This window comes from Pseudophryne corroboree, chromosome 9 (assembly GCF_028390025.1).
Source record: "Pseudophryne corroboree isolate aPseCor3 chromosome 9, aPseCor3.hap2, whole genome shotgun sequence".
Classification (NCBI taxonomy): domain Eukaryota; kingdom Metazoa; phylum Chordata; class Amphibia; order Anura; family Myobatrachidae; genus Pseudophryne; species Pseudophryne corroboree.
The window spans coordinates 215,586,420-215,604,563 of NC_086452.1; the positions used below are offsets into that span (position 1 = coordinate 215,586,420).

An 18,144-nucleotide genomic window follows, 5' to 3' on the forward strand; every position below is an offset into this window, starting at 1 on the left:
CCTGTACATATTATTCACATACTGTACATAGTTTTGGTCCTGGCTAATAAAATATTACAGCAAGGAAAAGGATCCTTTCCAAGGGAAATTGTGCACCTGTCTTCCAGATCACCATAACTTGCTCAACCGTAAATAACGCACACCCTTGTAGAATGCTCATTACAGAAGGCACCATGCACATTTTAGTCATATTTTATTCAGGGCCGGTTCTTGCCCTTGTGGCGCCCCGGGCAAAAGATAGGGGCGTGGCTTAATACGGGGCGTGGTATATCACACATTTTGAGACAAAAAGAAACAAAATGGATTTATTTCATGGATACGTTAACACCCAAGGGGTTAAATATTGATATAGAACTTAATGCTTTTTTATAAATTAATATAAAATATATTATGTACACACCACATTATTAGAATTGCGCAAAACCATATAAACATCAAAAGAAAAAAGAACATCATGGACAGCTCTCTTCTTTGTTCCTAACAAAAATTAGGACACATGGTAACCGCCTGTTTTTTTTTTTTAATAAAGTAATTTTTATTCAGTAGTCTGGAGAGTAAGGTACAGACATTGCAGAACAAAATCATATCGCAAACATTACATCCATTCATATTGAATTACAGCCATGTTTTACACATATCTAACATCAATGGGATATCAGAATATTTTCAATAAGGATGTATATTAGGATTTCCTAATGTTCAGACTGTCATGATCTACAAAGTCCGCGACCAGCTATATTAGTCTTCATTATTTTTTAATATTTAAACCCGCAACCAAAACTATAAGAAAATAACAAACAACCAAAGAAAGGGCAAGGGAGGCAAAATTGAGAAGGAGATTTTGATTCAGGGCTCCATTAGTCATACACATATATAAGTATATGGGCTCGCAGGGCCCAGCCGTCGTCGTCTCAGTAGGCATCAGGCACATTAGGTTATTGACATGCCTGCACTTCAGTGTCTACTATATTTGGGGAACAAGATGAGAGTGGGGGGAATCTAGCCATGGAGACCAAACTCTTTCAAACTTAGCTGATGCACCTTGCTTCATGTAGATGTATCTTTCCTTAATTATAGTGTCATTAATTAAGGCCTTTAGTGCGGATATTAACGGACCTTTGGGGGCCATCCACATTCTTGCAATGCAAACCTTAGCCAAGGCACATACATTTAGAGCATAGAGACCCCTTGAAACAGACTCAGGAGCAAGGCACCCCATTCCCAATATACAGAATTGTGGGGTAAGCAGTCCGCCAGGCACTCCCGTACTCTCCAGAATTGACCCGACCCCCGACCAGAACACCCTCAACCTCGGGCAGTCCCACACTAGATGCCAGTATGTTCCCACCGCCCCCCCACACTTAGGACAGAGATTAGATCTGCCCGTCCCAAACGCAGCCAGTCTAGCTGGAGTCATATATGTTCTGTGTAAAATGAAGAATTGAATCTGCTGATATCTAAGGGACTTGGTAACCTTAGCAGGGTATTCTAAAGCGAGGGCCCAGTCCTCCTCATCTATTAGACCCAAATCCTCCTCCCACTTTCCACGGAGACACGTCAAAGGGTCCGCATGGATCTTGGTAAGAAGATATCCATACGCAAGTGAGACCATCTTAGCCTGACCCAAAGTGGTCACAAATGTCTTGATGGGAAATGGGAGGATTCGCGGAGGTGATTCAGCAAATTGGGTCTGGAGGGCATGACGAAGCTGGAGGTATCTGAAGAAGTAGGAATTGGGTAGGTCAAACTCATCCCTCAGTTGTTGAAAGGATTTTAATGTATTATCTAGATAGAGTTGAGAGACAGATATCACCGATCTAGGGGCCCAAACCTCCCGTCCCTCAAGTGCATGCAGTTCAGGGAGCCAGTCAGAGTACCACAAGGGGGTATCCGGGTCTAGGTCGTCATATCTCAAGAGGTCTCTCAGGGCCCGCCAAATCTTTAGGGCCTGAAAAATGATAGGGGGAAGAAACCTAGCTATGCTCCCACTCAGTAACACCTGCATAGGAGAGAGGTAGGGAAAGTAACAACGGATAAACTCATAATGCAAAGAGTCTGTCTCCAAGTTTTGTGCCCATGTAGTGATATGAGTCAGCTGAGCAGCGAAGTAATATATCTGAAAGTTAGGTAGAGCCAGGCCGCCGTCAGATCTCTGTCTGGTAAGGGTATTTAGCTGTATCCTAGGTCTTTTATTAGCCCAGATCAGTGAGGACAGAACGCTATTCAATTTTCTAAAGAATGTTGGATAGATATACACCGGGGATTGGAGAATAATATACAGGAGTTTGGGGAGTATAATCATTTTAATGAGATTAACCCTGCCAGAGACCGTTAGTGGAAGCTTACACCAAGTCTTAATTTTGCCCATGACCCACTGCGTGGTCGGATCCAGATTCAGGGGGACAAAATGAGATGGGTCATTAGTTATTTGGATTCCAAGGTACTTAAATTGTACCGTCCAACTCAAAGGCAGGGGGATTCCGGGAACAGTAGGAGGGGGGCCTATGACTGGCATAATGTATGATTTAGGCCAGTTAATTCTAAGGCCCGAATGATCTCCAAAGCTTTCTATCACACGCAGCAGGATGGGCATCGACCTGGTGTAATCCTGCAAAAACAACAACATGTCATCGGCATATAGAGCTATCCTATCTTCACGTGAACCTGTACATATTCCCACAATGTCCGGGTGCGATCTAATCAAGCATGCCAGGGGCTCGATGGCCAAGGCAAACAGCGTAGGGGATAGGGGGCAACCCTGCCTAGTACCTCGGGTCAATTGAAAAGATGGGGACACATAACCGTTCACCAAGATCCTGGCAGTTGGATGTTGATACAATAGTTTAATCCATTTTATATAATTGGGTCCAAATCCCATACGAGCCAACACCTCCCACAAATAAGCCCACTCAATGCTGTCAAAGGCCTTGGCCGCGTCCAGCGAGACCACAGCCGAGTCAGAAGGGGGTCCGTGCGGGAGCTGTAGAATGGTATATAGTCTACGTAAATTGATGGACGTGGACTTTCCTGGCATGAAGCCAGTCTGGTCCGGGTGAATTAGGGAGGTTATCACTGAGTTGAGCCGTATTGCCAATATCTTTGCCAGGATCTTGGCATCGGTGGGAATCAGGGAAATCGGCCTATAGGAGTCCAGAGATTTAGGGTCTTTACCGGGTTTTGGAATCACTATTATGACTGCCTCTGACATGGAGGGGGGGAGATCGTTATTGGCAAATATATCTAAGTACAGGGCATGCAGCCTGGGGCCAAAAAAATCAATATGATTCTTGTATACCTCAGAGGGAATTCCGTCACATCCCGGAGCCTTGCCATTAGGGGACATACCAATGGCCGCAGTCACCTCCTCTAGCGTTAAAGGTGCCTCCAGCAGCTCGCAGGCCTCAGAGGAGAGTGTGGGCAGCGGAACACCCCCCATGTAGCATGAAAGATCCGAAGTGGAGCGCTGCAGCTGTGAATTATAAACCTCAGAGAAGTAAGATCGAAATAACAGCGCAATGTCCGGTGTGGTGTCTACAAGAGAGCCATCCGCTCCGGACATTTGGGTGATCGTGGTGCCAGGACGATCGTAATGTATAAGACGGGCCAGGAGGCCCCCCGTCCTATCAGCCTGCATATATATATTAGTAGCTTTAAAAAGAAGGGAGCGAGAGTTTCTATCGGACAGGTGGGCCAACCAAACTGACTGAGCCGTCAGCCATCGTGTCTTTGTCGCGGGGGCGCTGTCAGCCAAATATTGGGACTCTAAGTCCCTAGCATCTTTTTCAAGGGCCTGTTCTCTCTCCCTAGAGGCCATTTTATGAGCCGCTATGCGTCCAATATATGAACCTCTCAAAAACGCCTTAAACGAGTCCCAAACTACTGTACCCGGGGCAGACCCTACATTGTCGCCAAAGTACCCCTCCCATTGAGTCTCCAGGTCACTGCAGTCCCCCAGCTGGGTCAGCCAAGAGGGGTGCAATTTCCAATAGGAGTGCCCCCTCTGACTTTCCACAGCAAGAGTCATCATCAGAGGGGAGTGGTCGGAAACCCCTCGAGCCTCGTAGTGGACGTCAACTATCCTAGGGACTAGGGTAGGGGACACCAGCATCAGGTCAATTCTGGAGAAGGAGCCATGAGTGCTGGAGAAGCAGGAGAACTGACGAACCGCGGGATGACGAAGTCGCCACACATCTACCCATTGCAAAGTATTCAAAAAATCCGCAAACTTGGTAGGACCTCCTCCCACCAGCGCAGCCTGTGGGGAGTGCCATCGGTCTATAGACAGATCCAGGACGTTATTAAAATCCCCCAAGCAAATCACTGGGGTATTAGGGGAGGGGGCTATGAAGGACGCAGCTTGTTGCAGCACATTATATGAGAACGGGGGGGGGACATACACTGCTAAGATGTAATATGGCTGGGAGTTCAGCTTACACTCTATAAATACATATCTTCCATACGGGTCAGTTTTAAGTGATATCAACTCGAACTGCACTGTCTTTTTAATCAGTACGGAGACACCTCTAGAAAAGGAGGAGTGGGAGGCATGATATGCCCAGCCCACCCAGGCCCGTCGTAAGGACAGTAACCTATGTCCCTCCAAGTGGGTCTCGCTGAGGCATGCAATATCCGGGTCATATTTCTTAATCATATTAAGTACCAAGGAACGTTTGATGTTGTTATTCAGACCTTGAACATTCCATGCCAGAATTTTCAGATTAATCATAACCCCCTATAAGCTCTATACACCTCCCGGATGGATCTCTCCCAGAATACATTTTGAGTATAGGCATTATCAACACCCACAAAACATGACGTGTATGAGCCCTGCGTTGTAAGCCATAGCATCTGAATATAAAACATCCTTGCCTCAGTAAATACTTAAATAAGAAAAATAAGAAACTAAAGAAAAAAATAAAACCCCAAAAACAGCAAAAGGAGGCGCAACTAGCAGCTTCCCAATTAACCATTCCCTCCCCGTATACCACCCCGAACTTCGGCATACTTATATCCCGAACAATCAAGCTAACTACCAAGCGCTAGGAAGGCTAGATTCTCAACTGAACCTCCAACCTTCTCTGACCAACGCCGCTTGGCCGTGCAAGTCTTGAGCCACCAATGCAAAGAGGGGGGGCTCCCCGAACCATGATCAAGCCTTCGGTAGACCAAGTCCCGGGCTGTTTTCATAGGAGATCAGTCCGGAGCCAGTTGCCGAGCACCCGGTGCATATAGGTCCAGCCACTGGGCCGCCTCTCTAGGGGAGTTGAAAAACTTGGTCTCCCCATCCGCCACGACTCGGAGCCTCGAGGGAAACAGCATGGAATATGAAATGTTGAGGTCTCGCAGCCGTCTTTTGATGGGCATAAACTGGGCACGGTCCTTCTGAACGTCTGCGGCAAAGTCCGGGAAGGCCGATACCTTGATTCCATTGCGGACCAGCGGGCCCTTCGTGCGACCTAAACGGAGAACTGAGTCACGGTCTTTATAGTGCAGGAATTTAGCGATGAAGGTGCGAGGAGGAGCACCTGGGGGTAAAGGGCGAGACGGTATCCTATGTGCTCGCTCCACCGTAAAATGGGCCGTAAAGGACTCAGCGCCATACAGTTCTTTAAGCCAGGATTCAAGAAATTCCTCCGGCTGCGAACCCTCTTCCTTTTCAGGCAGGCCTACGAATCTGACGTTGTTCCTACGCAGCCGTCCCTCCATGTCTAAGAGCTTGGTTTGAAGTGAGGAGACCTGCTGGGTCACCACAGATACAGACTGCTTAAGGGGGCCACATAAATCTTCCAGGTTGGAGACCCGTGTCTCCGCCTCACCCACTCGCTCTCGGATACGTTGTACATCTTGGCGGAGCAAGGAGAGATCGCACTGCACCTTTTCCATCTTATCGGAGAGACGTTGTTCACTGCCGGCTATAGCCTCGAGCACTTGTTGGATAGACGGCGCCCCCACTGCCTCCGGGGAATTAGCCGCTGTCTCAGGAGGGGAGGTCGAATGTATTGGAGAGGCTTCATGAGAGGGAGCCGGTGCAGCCCTAGAGTTGGGTTGTCTGGTGAATTTTTCAAGTTTGGCCGCGGCCGCACTCCGGCCGCCTCCCACCATGTTGAGCGGGACCAGTCACACTCTTCCCAGAGTTATGTTATAGTATAGGGTTGAAGCAAGATAATGGATGCAGCCAGGCCACGTATAATCAGTGGCGGGAATCAACCGCGTCCAGTAAATATGTCAGAGTGATAAAGTAGGATGATGGTACGTAGTACACTGTGGGAGAATGATGCAGCACAGCAATGTAGGCAGATCTGATCTATGTGCAGTTCCTGTATGTTATATTGGAAGGGCCGTGCAATATAAATAGCTGACTTCGTCTCCAATCTCAGGTAGGTATTAGCATAGTTATTAGGATAGTAGTAGTAGGAGAGATCAGAGTGTGGTAAACAGATCTTGTGTGCATAAATAGATCACTGGGCAGCACAGATGAGAGCAGCCCTTTCAAGCATGTAGATCAGTTTCCCTTCTCACAAAATGGCCGCAGTGTCTTTTCCCCTTCCCCAGAAGTACCTTTTATTTTTCTCCTCTTCTCCGGGTATTAGAGCTCCGGGCCTCAGCCTATCTAGGAGAGGAGAGGCACCTTCCACCCCCCAGGCTTTTTAGGGTGCTTGTAGGTGTTATTGTCCCGTCGCTCGAGCTCCGCTGTTTTCCGCGGCCGAGGGCGCCGAAATCGAGGCCGGGGATGCAGAGGAGGGCTAGGCCGCAGGGCCGGAAGTCAGCTGGCGCCGTCCCTCGAGTCCCGGAGACCGCGACAAACGGCGTCCCGGATCGCACGGCAGAACAGGGGAGGTATGCAGCCCGGGCAGGCTCACCAGGAGGGTCAGGATGGGTAACAGGAGAAGTTTGTTCGGGGAGCTCCCGAGATCCGCTCCCTACTCCGTTGCTGCCGTGGCCACGCCCCCGTAACCGCCTGTTTTTAATTGAATTTCCGTTTTTTAATAAAGTTTTATCCTACAAAAAGGGATTGAGGACGTCCATCAGTTATCCTAGATGAAGGGCTTATGCCTGAAACACGTTGGATTACACACTAAGGAGCCCCTACTGTGCACTGAATTTGTGAAATCAGACTGTGACACGGACGGGGAATAAGCAGCCTGCCAGCCGCTAATTACAGCTGCCAGCCGTCAGCCAGCCGCAAGCCGCTAAGCCGCTAATCAGAAGCGGTCAGCCATCAGCCGCATACCTAACAGAAGCAGCGGGGAGTGAGCACCATGTGCTACGGGTGCCGGAGCCCCTGTTTAAAGCAAGGACATCAGGGGTAAGACACTCCTTAAACATACCTGGTTAATAACAACTAACGGACTGACGAGCACTTAGATAGGGTTAGATAGATATCCTCATCTTTTTGGCTGAACTGCAATCCAATCCTAAATAGTCCTAAAAGGGCTGTAAACATTTGAATTAATATTTTTTATTTCACAGGTTTTGCGCATACACATATCCACACACATCAAGCGTTCTTTTTATTTTTATATTGTATGAGAACCCTTAACTGAGCTGCTTAAATCCCATTCACAGCGCAATTTAGTACTTTGTATTTTAATTTGGGCAGTGTTACCTTGCAGACCCAACGTTGCTTACAGTCATTCATTAAACTCTGAAAACTGAACATTTTCAAAGTATGACTGGTTGAACCCACAAGAATTGGTTCCCGAAGCCCCACTCCTTCCAATGCGATTCCTAGAGGTAATGTGCATGCTTGAACTCAGTTAAAATTCCAGCATACATATGTAATTAGCAATGGAATCAATAGTGTTAGGGATTGTGGGGACAACTGCTTTTCACAGCAGCTGTCCCCACACCGGAACAAAGTTGAATTGATGAACATGCCCCCTAGCCTCTATTTAGCTTAACTAAATTAATGAATGGGTGACAAAGATGTTTGTTAAGATTGGTTAATTCAATTCACTAACATTTTTGGAATTTTAAAATACCAGTATATAAACAAATCGGTAGCAAAACAAATGTGCATAATCCTGCTATAAATTCTATTTTATGCTTGCTTTGAAAACTGTGTGTGCCTACAGTCATTGATGTATGATTTGTCAGGCGACTCTAATGAGTTAAATAGCTGTAGTGTTTTCCTTCATTGCAGTGACATGCTCATCATCCAATACAGCTGCTTCATGCAAGCTTAAATATGCTTAAGGTCTTTTACTGCACCTTTAAATAAAACATATTAAAAATCTACTTATAATAAGGAAATCATTTTCCTCAAAATAAAAACTATGAAGACTTACAGAATGCAAGATATCGTTCTTTAATGAAAACAGAAATTTCTGTTTAAATGATCCTTATTACTTCTTAAATGCACTTTAAGTTCTAATTTCCTCTTAATGGGTGGTAAATTCCAGAACTGTAAAAAGAACACAACAGCAATATCAATTTACCACTAATTGAAAGAAAAGTATTTTGGACCAGTGTCTGTTTAATTATTCAGCAGCATTTCATTTGGGTAAATGCGGTTTTAGATATAATAATATGCGCTTGATTGTGGAACAAAATAATGTATCAAGTCTTGTTGCACATAAGCTGAGGTTCCAGATATCAGAGTAAGAGCTTGTTGTTAACCCGTCACATTGTCTCAAGGGCACAAAGCACCTGCTATATTTTGCTGATAAATTAAGAATATTCCATAACGTGTAAAGAATAAAGGTAACTTTAGAGGGAATAGATGTAACCCTTTAATTACCGCTTTTAAAATACAAGTAGAAAAAAAAGAGGTCTGTCTACTAACATACTCAAAACAGCTTTCCCAGAATCCTGTTGTTTAACCATTTGTCTGACCCTCACACACGTTTCTGAATTACACTATTACTCTCCAATGATTTTTCTAGTGTCTAGGAGTGTGCTCAATATGCAAAATATATACTGTTGCCTGCATTTATTTTATAAGTTCTCTATTAATAAACCTGCCTGTTTGACCATTGACCCATGGATGCCAATGACAGCTGAGTGGATGGCTGCAGTAGCTGTCCAAACACTGTATATCTGGTAATAGAACACCAAGATTTAGCCATCCTGCTGCCTTCATTATTTTACTAGTACAAGCTTCTTGTTGAAATGGTTTTCTATAGGATGGTTCACAGAATAGTAGTCCATAGAAACTTCTTGTAGTTTATGGATTTACTATCCGAGTCATAATAAAATCATGCATCTCTGTAGCTCTGTACAGGTAGTGGGACACTGGTTAGATCACCTGGTGCAATGTTACGAGAGCAGTAGATTGCAGTTACCACGAACAAGGTTCATTTTAGTCTTATTAAATCAAATAGACTGCCTGTTTGGCCATCGCCTCATGGATGGCAGCTACAGCTGAGATGATTGCTTCAATATCTATCGTCAACATCTGCTACTACTGTACATTGCCAAGATCTATCTATCCTGTTGTCTTTATTTATTTTACAACTGCAAAATTATTAGTGAAAATACATCTTTATAGAATAGTTCAAATCTAGTGACATACATTAGTATTGTTGTTATTATTATTATTATTATTATTATTATTATCATCATTACACGAGTCTATGAGACCTGTAAGTATGCAAGATTAATTAAAACCAAGCCACTTTTCCTCTCTATGATGATTCAAATCCCTGGTTGTGCCAGCACTAAAACGAGATTTCCCAAAACCTAGAGTAGCCCATACTTACTTCTACTTTAATACAATCTATTGTTCCTAACAATAGGTGCCTTACAATGGGTACAGAAGTGGACCAGTAGTCCACCTGTAAAGAACAGTACTATTTATATAATATTATTAACTCATTATCTCCTTACCCAAAACCCAGAGAGTTTGGTGAAGAGCCCTAGCGCCAATGGAACTATAGCTGGGTGTATCCAGGAGGAGGGCCCACCCTTTTATTGTGTCTCCTCTATGGGTGCATTAGCACTGGCTGGTCAAGCCTAGTGTTGGTAATATAAAATTTGGTTGGCCTCCACACTCTTTGTCTCCCTGATTTTTCCAATAACCGCCGAGGCAGAAGCTCTGTATGCTTAGAAGGGGGCACCACTTGCATTTTTTTTGTTTAAATTATGTATTTCAAGCAAAGATGGCAAAAACATGATGGTTGCCCTGAATGTGTGGCTTCATAACTGACATTACAGATCAGACTCACTGTTTCCAGTAAGATTAATCTTGCTGGAACCTCATAATTTATTACATTTCCCTCCTTATGTGTATAGCTGGAACTTGGAAGACATAAGATCTGAAGCCTAGCTCACCACATGGAAATGTGACAATGCACACATCCTCCCAAGTTATTTCATAATCTCGGAATGACCCATGTGGCCAGCCATAAATGATCTGACCTGCCAGACTTATCCGGTAAGGAAAGCAGACTTCTTTTCTTGTGGCCACTGAGGAGAAACGGTCTTAAAGGTCTTTTGAAAACTCTGAGCAGAAAAATCCTCATAAAATTAGCAAGTTTACCAAGTGTTCATTCATTAATAAATTCATCATGTGTAAGAGTGTGTCGGTTTATGAGTTGTATGCAAAACCATTGGTTTGTGTATGATCCTGATGGTGGGTATACTGCACATGTGCAAGACCCATTTTGTCCATGTGCAGAATGGATCCTGAGTCCTTGCACACAGTGACCCCTAAGTCACCATTGACAGACTGCAGACATTTTGGAGAGGAGAGGGGGCAGCCCTGGGCAACATTCACAAAAATGGGGGCCTGTCTCCCCTATATTTTAGGGGTGCCAAGTTCATTGTCTGTGTCAGAAGATGCAGATTTCCTGGCCCCAGCAGAGGAGTTCCCTTGCCAATTCTGAGTAGGCTTAAATGGGTGATGATTGCAACCATCGTTTCCGATAGTTGCGATGGCGATCTGATGCTGCGTCTTCAGACACAGCACTTGGATCTATGATACTGACAGAAGGCATCTTTTTTTCTTCAAATGCTTCATGCAGTATTAACTTATTTGTAAAGGTGATGCTAGTGGGTAACGTACAGTATGATGTGCAAGTACAGTATAGTACAATATAGGTAGTTTGTGTCTGTATTTTTTCAGCCACTATTTATAATGCTATAGAATGTCCTTGTTAACATATCTTGGAAAAGTGGCTTTAATGTTAATTACATTAATAACATAGTGATCACCTAGCAATGGAGTACAATTTCCATCTTTGCATATAATCAGTGACAATTATACCACTAGGTATAGTATGTGTAGGTGATCTGTGATGGTGTAAGGGTATAAAGGACAATAAACATTTGTCCCCTTTACCTGTATCATAAATGACAGCCAATATGTTTACAGCTGGAATGAAAACAAACATCCAATAACGTTATTTTTTTTTTTTTAAACAAGTGAATTTTTCACACATTATTTACTTAAAATTGTAATATATCATATAACTGTTTAACATTTATGCAGTGAAAACTATATTAGAAATGCTTCAAAGAGTTTTTATAATGCATACAAAGTTCTGAGGATTTTATAATGATCATTTTCTGATTATACCGTTGTGCTAATAAGATCCTTGCTTCAGTAATGCTTGAAAGAGTTAACCCAAGTTGTTGATGATGCGTGATGAAAAACCCTTGAATTGAGAGATAGAGGGAAAGTTCAGGAGGGCTACATTAAGGCGGAATTCTTTCATTTTTTCCTGTAGCTTTATAATTCCGTGATATTAAATATGTGTATGAAATATTTAACAGTGAGTGCAGACTTCATTAGAATCTGCAGCCAGGAATGTGTGTATATGAAAGAGAGGGACTCTGTGTCTATATTAATATATAACCCTTTCACCCCAGCAGCAGGGGAGAGTTAAACATACTTTAATTAGACAGCAAAGGAAGGGACAAAAATGTGACTATTGATTTTAGGAATGAAGTATACCAACAGGAATGACCTGTTGGTATACTACCTCCCAAGCTAATATAAACATTGCTGTCAATTACTGAAAACATGTACCAATTCTAAGTCACAGGTTGAAAAACATAGGTTTAATGAAACATCTAGTCTCTTTAAAACACTAATATATATGTCCTTCTCTGCCAAATAATGCAACCATACGGCTTTTGTTTTTTAAATCTAGGGATCCTGCTGTTCAGCTGATACTCACCCAAATAGAGGACATTCATGGTGTTGGAATTAGGGTAAAATGTTTGAATAAACTTGACACTTCAGTCATAACTGAATGAGAGACAGCCGACATTTGACAATGGAAAGTTATGCGTCGGAGCTGTTCTAATTGGTGCCTCAGGTGAAGCAATTCCAGGGAGTAGGAAGTGGCCTAGAGTTTAAGAAATTTAACAATTAATCATCACGCACAGGTGAATGAGTGTGTCTTGGTCTGCTCAAGGGATATGTCACGCTCCACCTGTGGGTGTACCTAGGGAAGTGTCTAGTACTATCAGGTGGAACACCTTACGCTTTTTCTTTCCCCCTCACCCACAGATCTAGATACAGTACGTTGTGTTTATGCTAATACAGGTTGAGTATCCCTTATACAAAATGCTTGGGACCAGAGGTATTTTGGATATGGGATTTTTCCGTATTTTGGAATAATTGCATACCATAATGAGATATCAAGGTGAAGGGACCTAAGTCTAAGCACAGAATGCATTTATGTCACATATACACCTTATACACACAGCCTGAAGGTCATTTTAGCCAATATTTTTTATAACTTTGTGCATTAAACAAAGTGTGTCTACATTCACACAATTCATTTATGTTTCATAAACACCTTATACACACAGCCTGAAGGTCATTTAATACAATATTTTTAATAACTGTGTATTAAACAAAGTTTGCGTACATTGAGCCATCAGAAAACAAAGGTTTCACTATTTCACTCTCACTCAAAAAAGTCCGTATTTCGGAATATTCCGTATTTCGGAATATTTGGATATGGGATACTCAACCTGTATTACTAAATAAATGTAAAGGAGCTACATGGATGTATATAATATAGAGCTCAATGGCTATAGAAGATGCTGGTTTCTGAGGCACAGGTTTGACTTTGTGCTCCATTGACCGGGTGGTTATCAGTATGCACTGGTAGTCATGCACTGGCTAATTGGACTATTGAGGGAATTTTTCAGTGTATCATTTGGCACGGCACGACAAGCAGTGCAATGAAGCCTGCTCCATCTGATGTAGTCTGGTTAATAAGTGTAGAAATAATATTGGGCAGGGTATCCTATTACCTGTAATAAATGCAATGATTCAAGGTGAGTGCTGTGTGACTTACCACGACTAAGATGAGCATCCATTTAATTCCTTCTCTCCATGTCTGTCAGCACATCAATCCATCCACAGTATTCACCCTCCTCACTACAACACCTGCCTCTCATTGATTTTCTGCACATTTGCTGGGAGATTCTAATTTGCTTGGTATTGATTTCAATAAAAGCATTTCACTGATGAAATTAGGAGCGAGAGGGTCTTCTATTTTATTTTTTTCTTTGTTCCTGAAGGACGAGCTCGTCTTTCTTGTCCTCTCGCTTGTCTTCACCCTGACAGTTTTTTAATGTCTTTCCAAGACATGTCAAAACTCATCTCCAGCTTCTTCTCAAGAAAACTTCATTGCACCATTTTGTGTGGTGCTTCCCTAATGTCCTATGATGGACATCAATGAATCAATAAAAACAAGGAAAATGGGTTTTTAAAGATACATTTAATCATATCATCAAACTGCATTATGTTATATGTACAGTAATTACATAAACAAAATAAGACTCATTCTGCTTAATATATCTGTCCAACACCATATATTATCCATGTTAGGTTGTTTTTGTGACCCAAGCACTTGGCTTTCTCCATACTGCTCTACCTTTGTAGATTGACTTTACCTTTATATATTTAGTTACCATCAGCAATTTTACTATGTAGAATTTTAATTTTTGAATAACAACCTGGCAAAGTTTTCTTTTACGATGTTGTCAGCGTTAAACCTATTCGCTAGAAGTTTGCACCATCTGTATGTAGTCTTGCTAATGTGTTGTTTTCAGCTTTGAAAAGGACCTTAAAATCATATCAATCTTCAGGAATGATGTCAGTTTGATTGCCTTATATATTTGCTATTTCATAAAAGTACTTATACTATCTAGTCATCAATACAGCCTAAGGGAGGCACTTGAAGGCTTTCTCCACCCACAAGAACCTATCCACCATCATTTCTTTGCACCTTATTTGGCAATCATGCAGGAATCTTTTCCCTCTTTACTTGGTTTCATAGACCTTCCATGAGTCATGGGAATATCATACCTGAAGTTATACCAACTCAGAAGGTATTTAGAATGCAGAAGTTATTGTTATATTGCCGCCAGTCACATCTCTGTTGCAAAGAGCAGCTGCTATACCTATGGCGGCACATTGCGATGCAGATGATTACTGCCAAGGCCCTCAGATACTAAAAACAGTTTAATTTGAAAAAACTTCCAGGCAGACTCCACAAATGCTCTAATTTGAGGGTTCTGATGTATTCCTGTTTAAGATTATAATGGAATTCTAATTAGAAGGATACCCACCTACTGTAAGTGACGGCCTTTTCAAGAACCTCATTAAAGCAAATGCACTACTTGGCTTTCAAATACTTGCATAGACATAATCATATTCCTAAATTAATCTGACTTGGTGTTAATTAGAAGAGTTCTGTTAGTGGCATTTTCCTCCACCTCTTTTCTCATGTGTATAAACAAAGAACAGTGGTTGTAGCATCATGTGATCAGAGCAGCCAAGACCACGTACTCATGTTGAGGTTATTATGCATAATTCATCTATATGAGGCTCACAGTATTACTTAAGTGTAAAAGTACACAGCTGGATGTTATCTTAGGGTAAAGGTACACAGCTGGACGCTGTCACATTCTTTTACTTATCAAATACACTGGGGCATCCTTACTCTAGCTGAAGGAAAATAAACTATATATGTATCTTCTTAAATAGTTATCTAGATTCTATGACATTAAGAATATGAAATAAGTTTCCAAAGAACAAGACAAAAGGCATTATAGCTTCTATTCAAGTTTTACGGCCCTGTTTATCAACTATTATTTGCAGGATATCCTCCGAAAACACAGTTTTATCACCGAAAGTATGTAGCCTGGGACCGCAGCAAATATCAGTGATAACTGCTGCAGTCTCCTGTTCTCGATCACAGGTTTCTATGGTGCTGCTTTGTAGCCAAATTTACCAAGCTCCAGAATGCAGAGCTAATGCTTCTGAAGATAGCCTGTAGTAGCCTATACACTACATTATACGAAAACTACTGGAGAGTGTTCCCTTCCTGGAACTCCCCACTAGTGCATGCGTGGTCAGCAGACCAGGTCTGCTCAGTAGTGCACACAGCGCCTGAAGAAGTAATGGAGGGATCGCGAATGCAGGTGTATTTTAATACATTCAGGTGAATCATAATAGCAAATAGCGACAATAAGTAATTAGAATGATCAAGTTTCAGAACAGATAATTAATGAATATGCCCCATAATCTTGTTATAGGCTATTTACAATTGTCAGCAGAGCAAGTCAGTTTGGGATGGCAGTTGTTGCAGAGATCCCAGGAATACTGTACAATGACATATTGGGAAGTTCTGTGTGGTTTATGATTTACTTTAGTTGCAAAGGTGCATCATAAAGTCAAGATTTTGACTGTAAGCGCAACATATTACAAGGGATGAGGCTTGGGCAAATTGTGAACTCTATTATAGATATGCTGTCAGAAAGCTTTTAAAACAAGAGGCAGCATGTTTTGAATGGCAACTTGGTGATGGTGGCTTTTACCAGCAGTATTTTCTCTGTAGTGCCATTCATACATGAAAGGCAGCGGGTCCTACCTGAGAATATATTGCAGTTAAAATAAACCTACATCCAATTCTATGTTAATGTAAGTAATATTCTAAAATGATGTGACACAACATAAAGACCTAGATGTGTCTCTTATCTTCCTCATTTGACACCTTCACCATTTAACTGGCATGGTCAGATCACATGCTACCATGCCGCCCCACTGTGTCCCCTAGTTATTGACGAGGAGATTCGTTCTGCAGATGTGCATAATACAAAAAGCTATATTATGAATGGTTTTGAACTGAAAAATAAGCAGTTAATAAAACTCATACCTGCACCATGAAGAATAATCAGGAATGTAATATAATAAGAAGGTAGTCAAAATGAAATAGCGTCAACCTGATTTATACCCTCATTGAGTATTGAAACGGCAAAACATTGGGTACATATACATACACAGATGAAACAGCAGTAAACAAGATGTTCAACTCTGCCTAGTTCCACTGTAGCTGATCCCCATTGTGGTGTTTGACAGCACTAAATTGGGAGCTAGAGACACGAGTTACAAAACAATCTCTGCCTCAGACCACTGTGCTTGCTATAGAACATGTCATCATAACACCAAAAACTGAATACAAGGTTTTTTAAAGAAGGAAACTGAATAATAAAAAAATCTATGAGCAGTGTATGTTAACTTGTCAGTGCAATATGTTGATAAATGCTTCTTGTTACATTCAACCTACACTTTCAGTTATACAGGTTGGTGTGATATCTCTCTGGCATTGAAGAGGTCAAAAACGTTGTTTTTGTTGTTCTATATAGAAGCAGTCCTAGTTGAGTAACCATACCCCCCTGTTGTGTGTATATATACATGAAAAACAAAATGTCATTGTTTAATAAAAATATAATGGAAGATTCACATAAAGATCAATACGCTGTCTCTGTTCTTTTAAAACACAATTTATTTATAAAGGCGTCTTGTAAATAAAGCATCAGGTTTAGAATGTGCTTGCTTGGGCTCCTCTTGGGAGAGCTAATTGCCACTGATCTTTTTAAAGCACCCATGCAATGCTGAGACTTCAATATGGTTTCAGATGTATAATAATTTGGCAGGTGAGCATAATACTGATCCATTTGGAGCCATGTTTTTAAGCACGGAAAATAGGCCTCCAGATCGAGTCATATGGGCATGCTGTAATAAAAAGTTTAGTTCTCAAAAGAACATATGATAAATATGTACCATTGATTGTCAGTTATTATAGAATTGAACACAATGTTTATCCTTTCAGGGGAATCCGTACATGTGCAACAATGAATGTGACGCCAGCACCAAGGAGCTTGCCCATCCCCCTGAACTCATGTTTGATGCTGAAGGCAGAAATCCCAGCACTTTTTGGCAGTCTATGACTTGGAAGCACTATCCAAGACCTCTACAGATCAACATCACATTGTCCTGGGGAAAGACCATTGAGCTCACCCAAAATATTGCCATCACCTTCGAGTCTGGGCGACCTGAGAAGATGATTCTGGAGAAATCTCTGGATTATGGCCAAACGTGGCAACCATATCAGTTTTATGCTGCTGACTGCCTGGACGCCTTTAGGATGGAGCCGAAATCAGTGAAAGACTTGACTGCAAGTACCGTCCTAGACATCATATGTACAGAGGAGTATTCCACAGGATATGCAGCACATGCCAAAACCATATCTTTTGAGATCAAAGATCGTTTTGCAATATTTGCTGGACCACGGTTGCATAATATGGCTTCGCTATACAGCCAACTGGACACCACAAAAAATCTGCGGGATTTCTTCACCGTGACGGATTTAAGGATTAGACTTCTTAAACCAGCCACTGGGGCCACTTTTGTTGATGAAAGAAATCTCGGGAGATATTTCTATGCGATATCAGACATCAAGATCCATGGCAGGTAAGAAAATATCATGAGATGTATGTGTTTATTGCATCATTATACTTGTAATTTAGGTAATTATAAAATGAGACAACTCTTTAAATGTTGAATGTAATTATTTTTGTAAAATAAGTATCTACTCTCTAGCTGTAGGCACATCATGTTTCAATTACCAACATGGAACAGTAGGAGGTTCAGCTGTGCCTAGCGGTGGGTTCCTTGTCTTTTCAAGCACTTATAGTATATGATAACAGAGCAGTTGACCATAATCTAATAATAGGAATTTTCAACTACAGTACATATCCTATGAAAGGTTTCCTATATTTTGTCTATAACATATCATTTGAAATGCACAAATCAAAGACTAGAGCAAAAGAATTGTAACAATTAACGTGAATACAGTCACATGTAGAGTGTATATAGTAAGAGACATACACATA

General features: G+C 41.8%; 1 protein-coding gene across 9 annotated transcripts in view; it reads left to right on the forward strand.

The window, feature by feature from the left end:
• NTNG1 (netrin G1) overlaps positions 1-18,144 on the forward strand; it is a 501,549-nt gene that overhangs the window by 162,465 nt on the left and 320,940 nt on the right. For all 9 annotated transcript variants that reach the window (XM_063940103.1, XM_063940104.1, XM_063940105.1 and 6 more), the window contains exon 3: positions 17,082-17,722. In XM_063940103.1, coding sequence (XP_063796173.1) covers positions 17,082-17,722 — 641 coding nt within the window. The remainder of the gene's footprint in view (positions 1-17,081; positions 17,723-18,144) is intronic.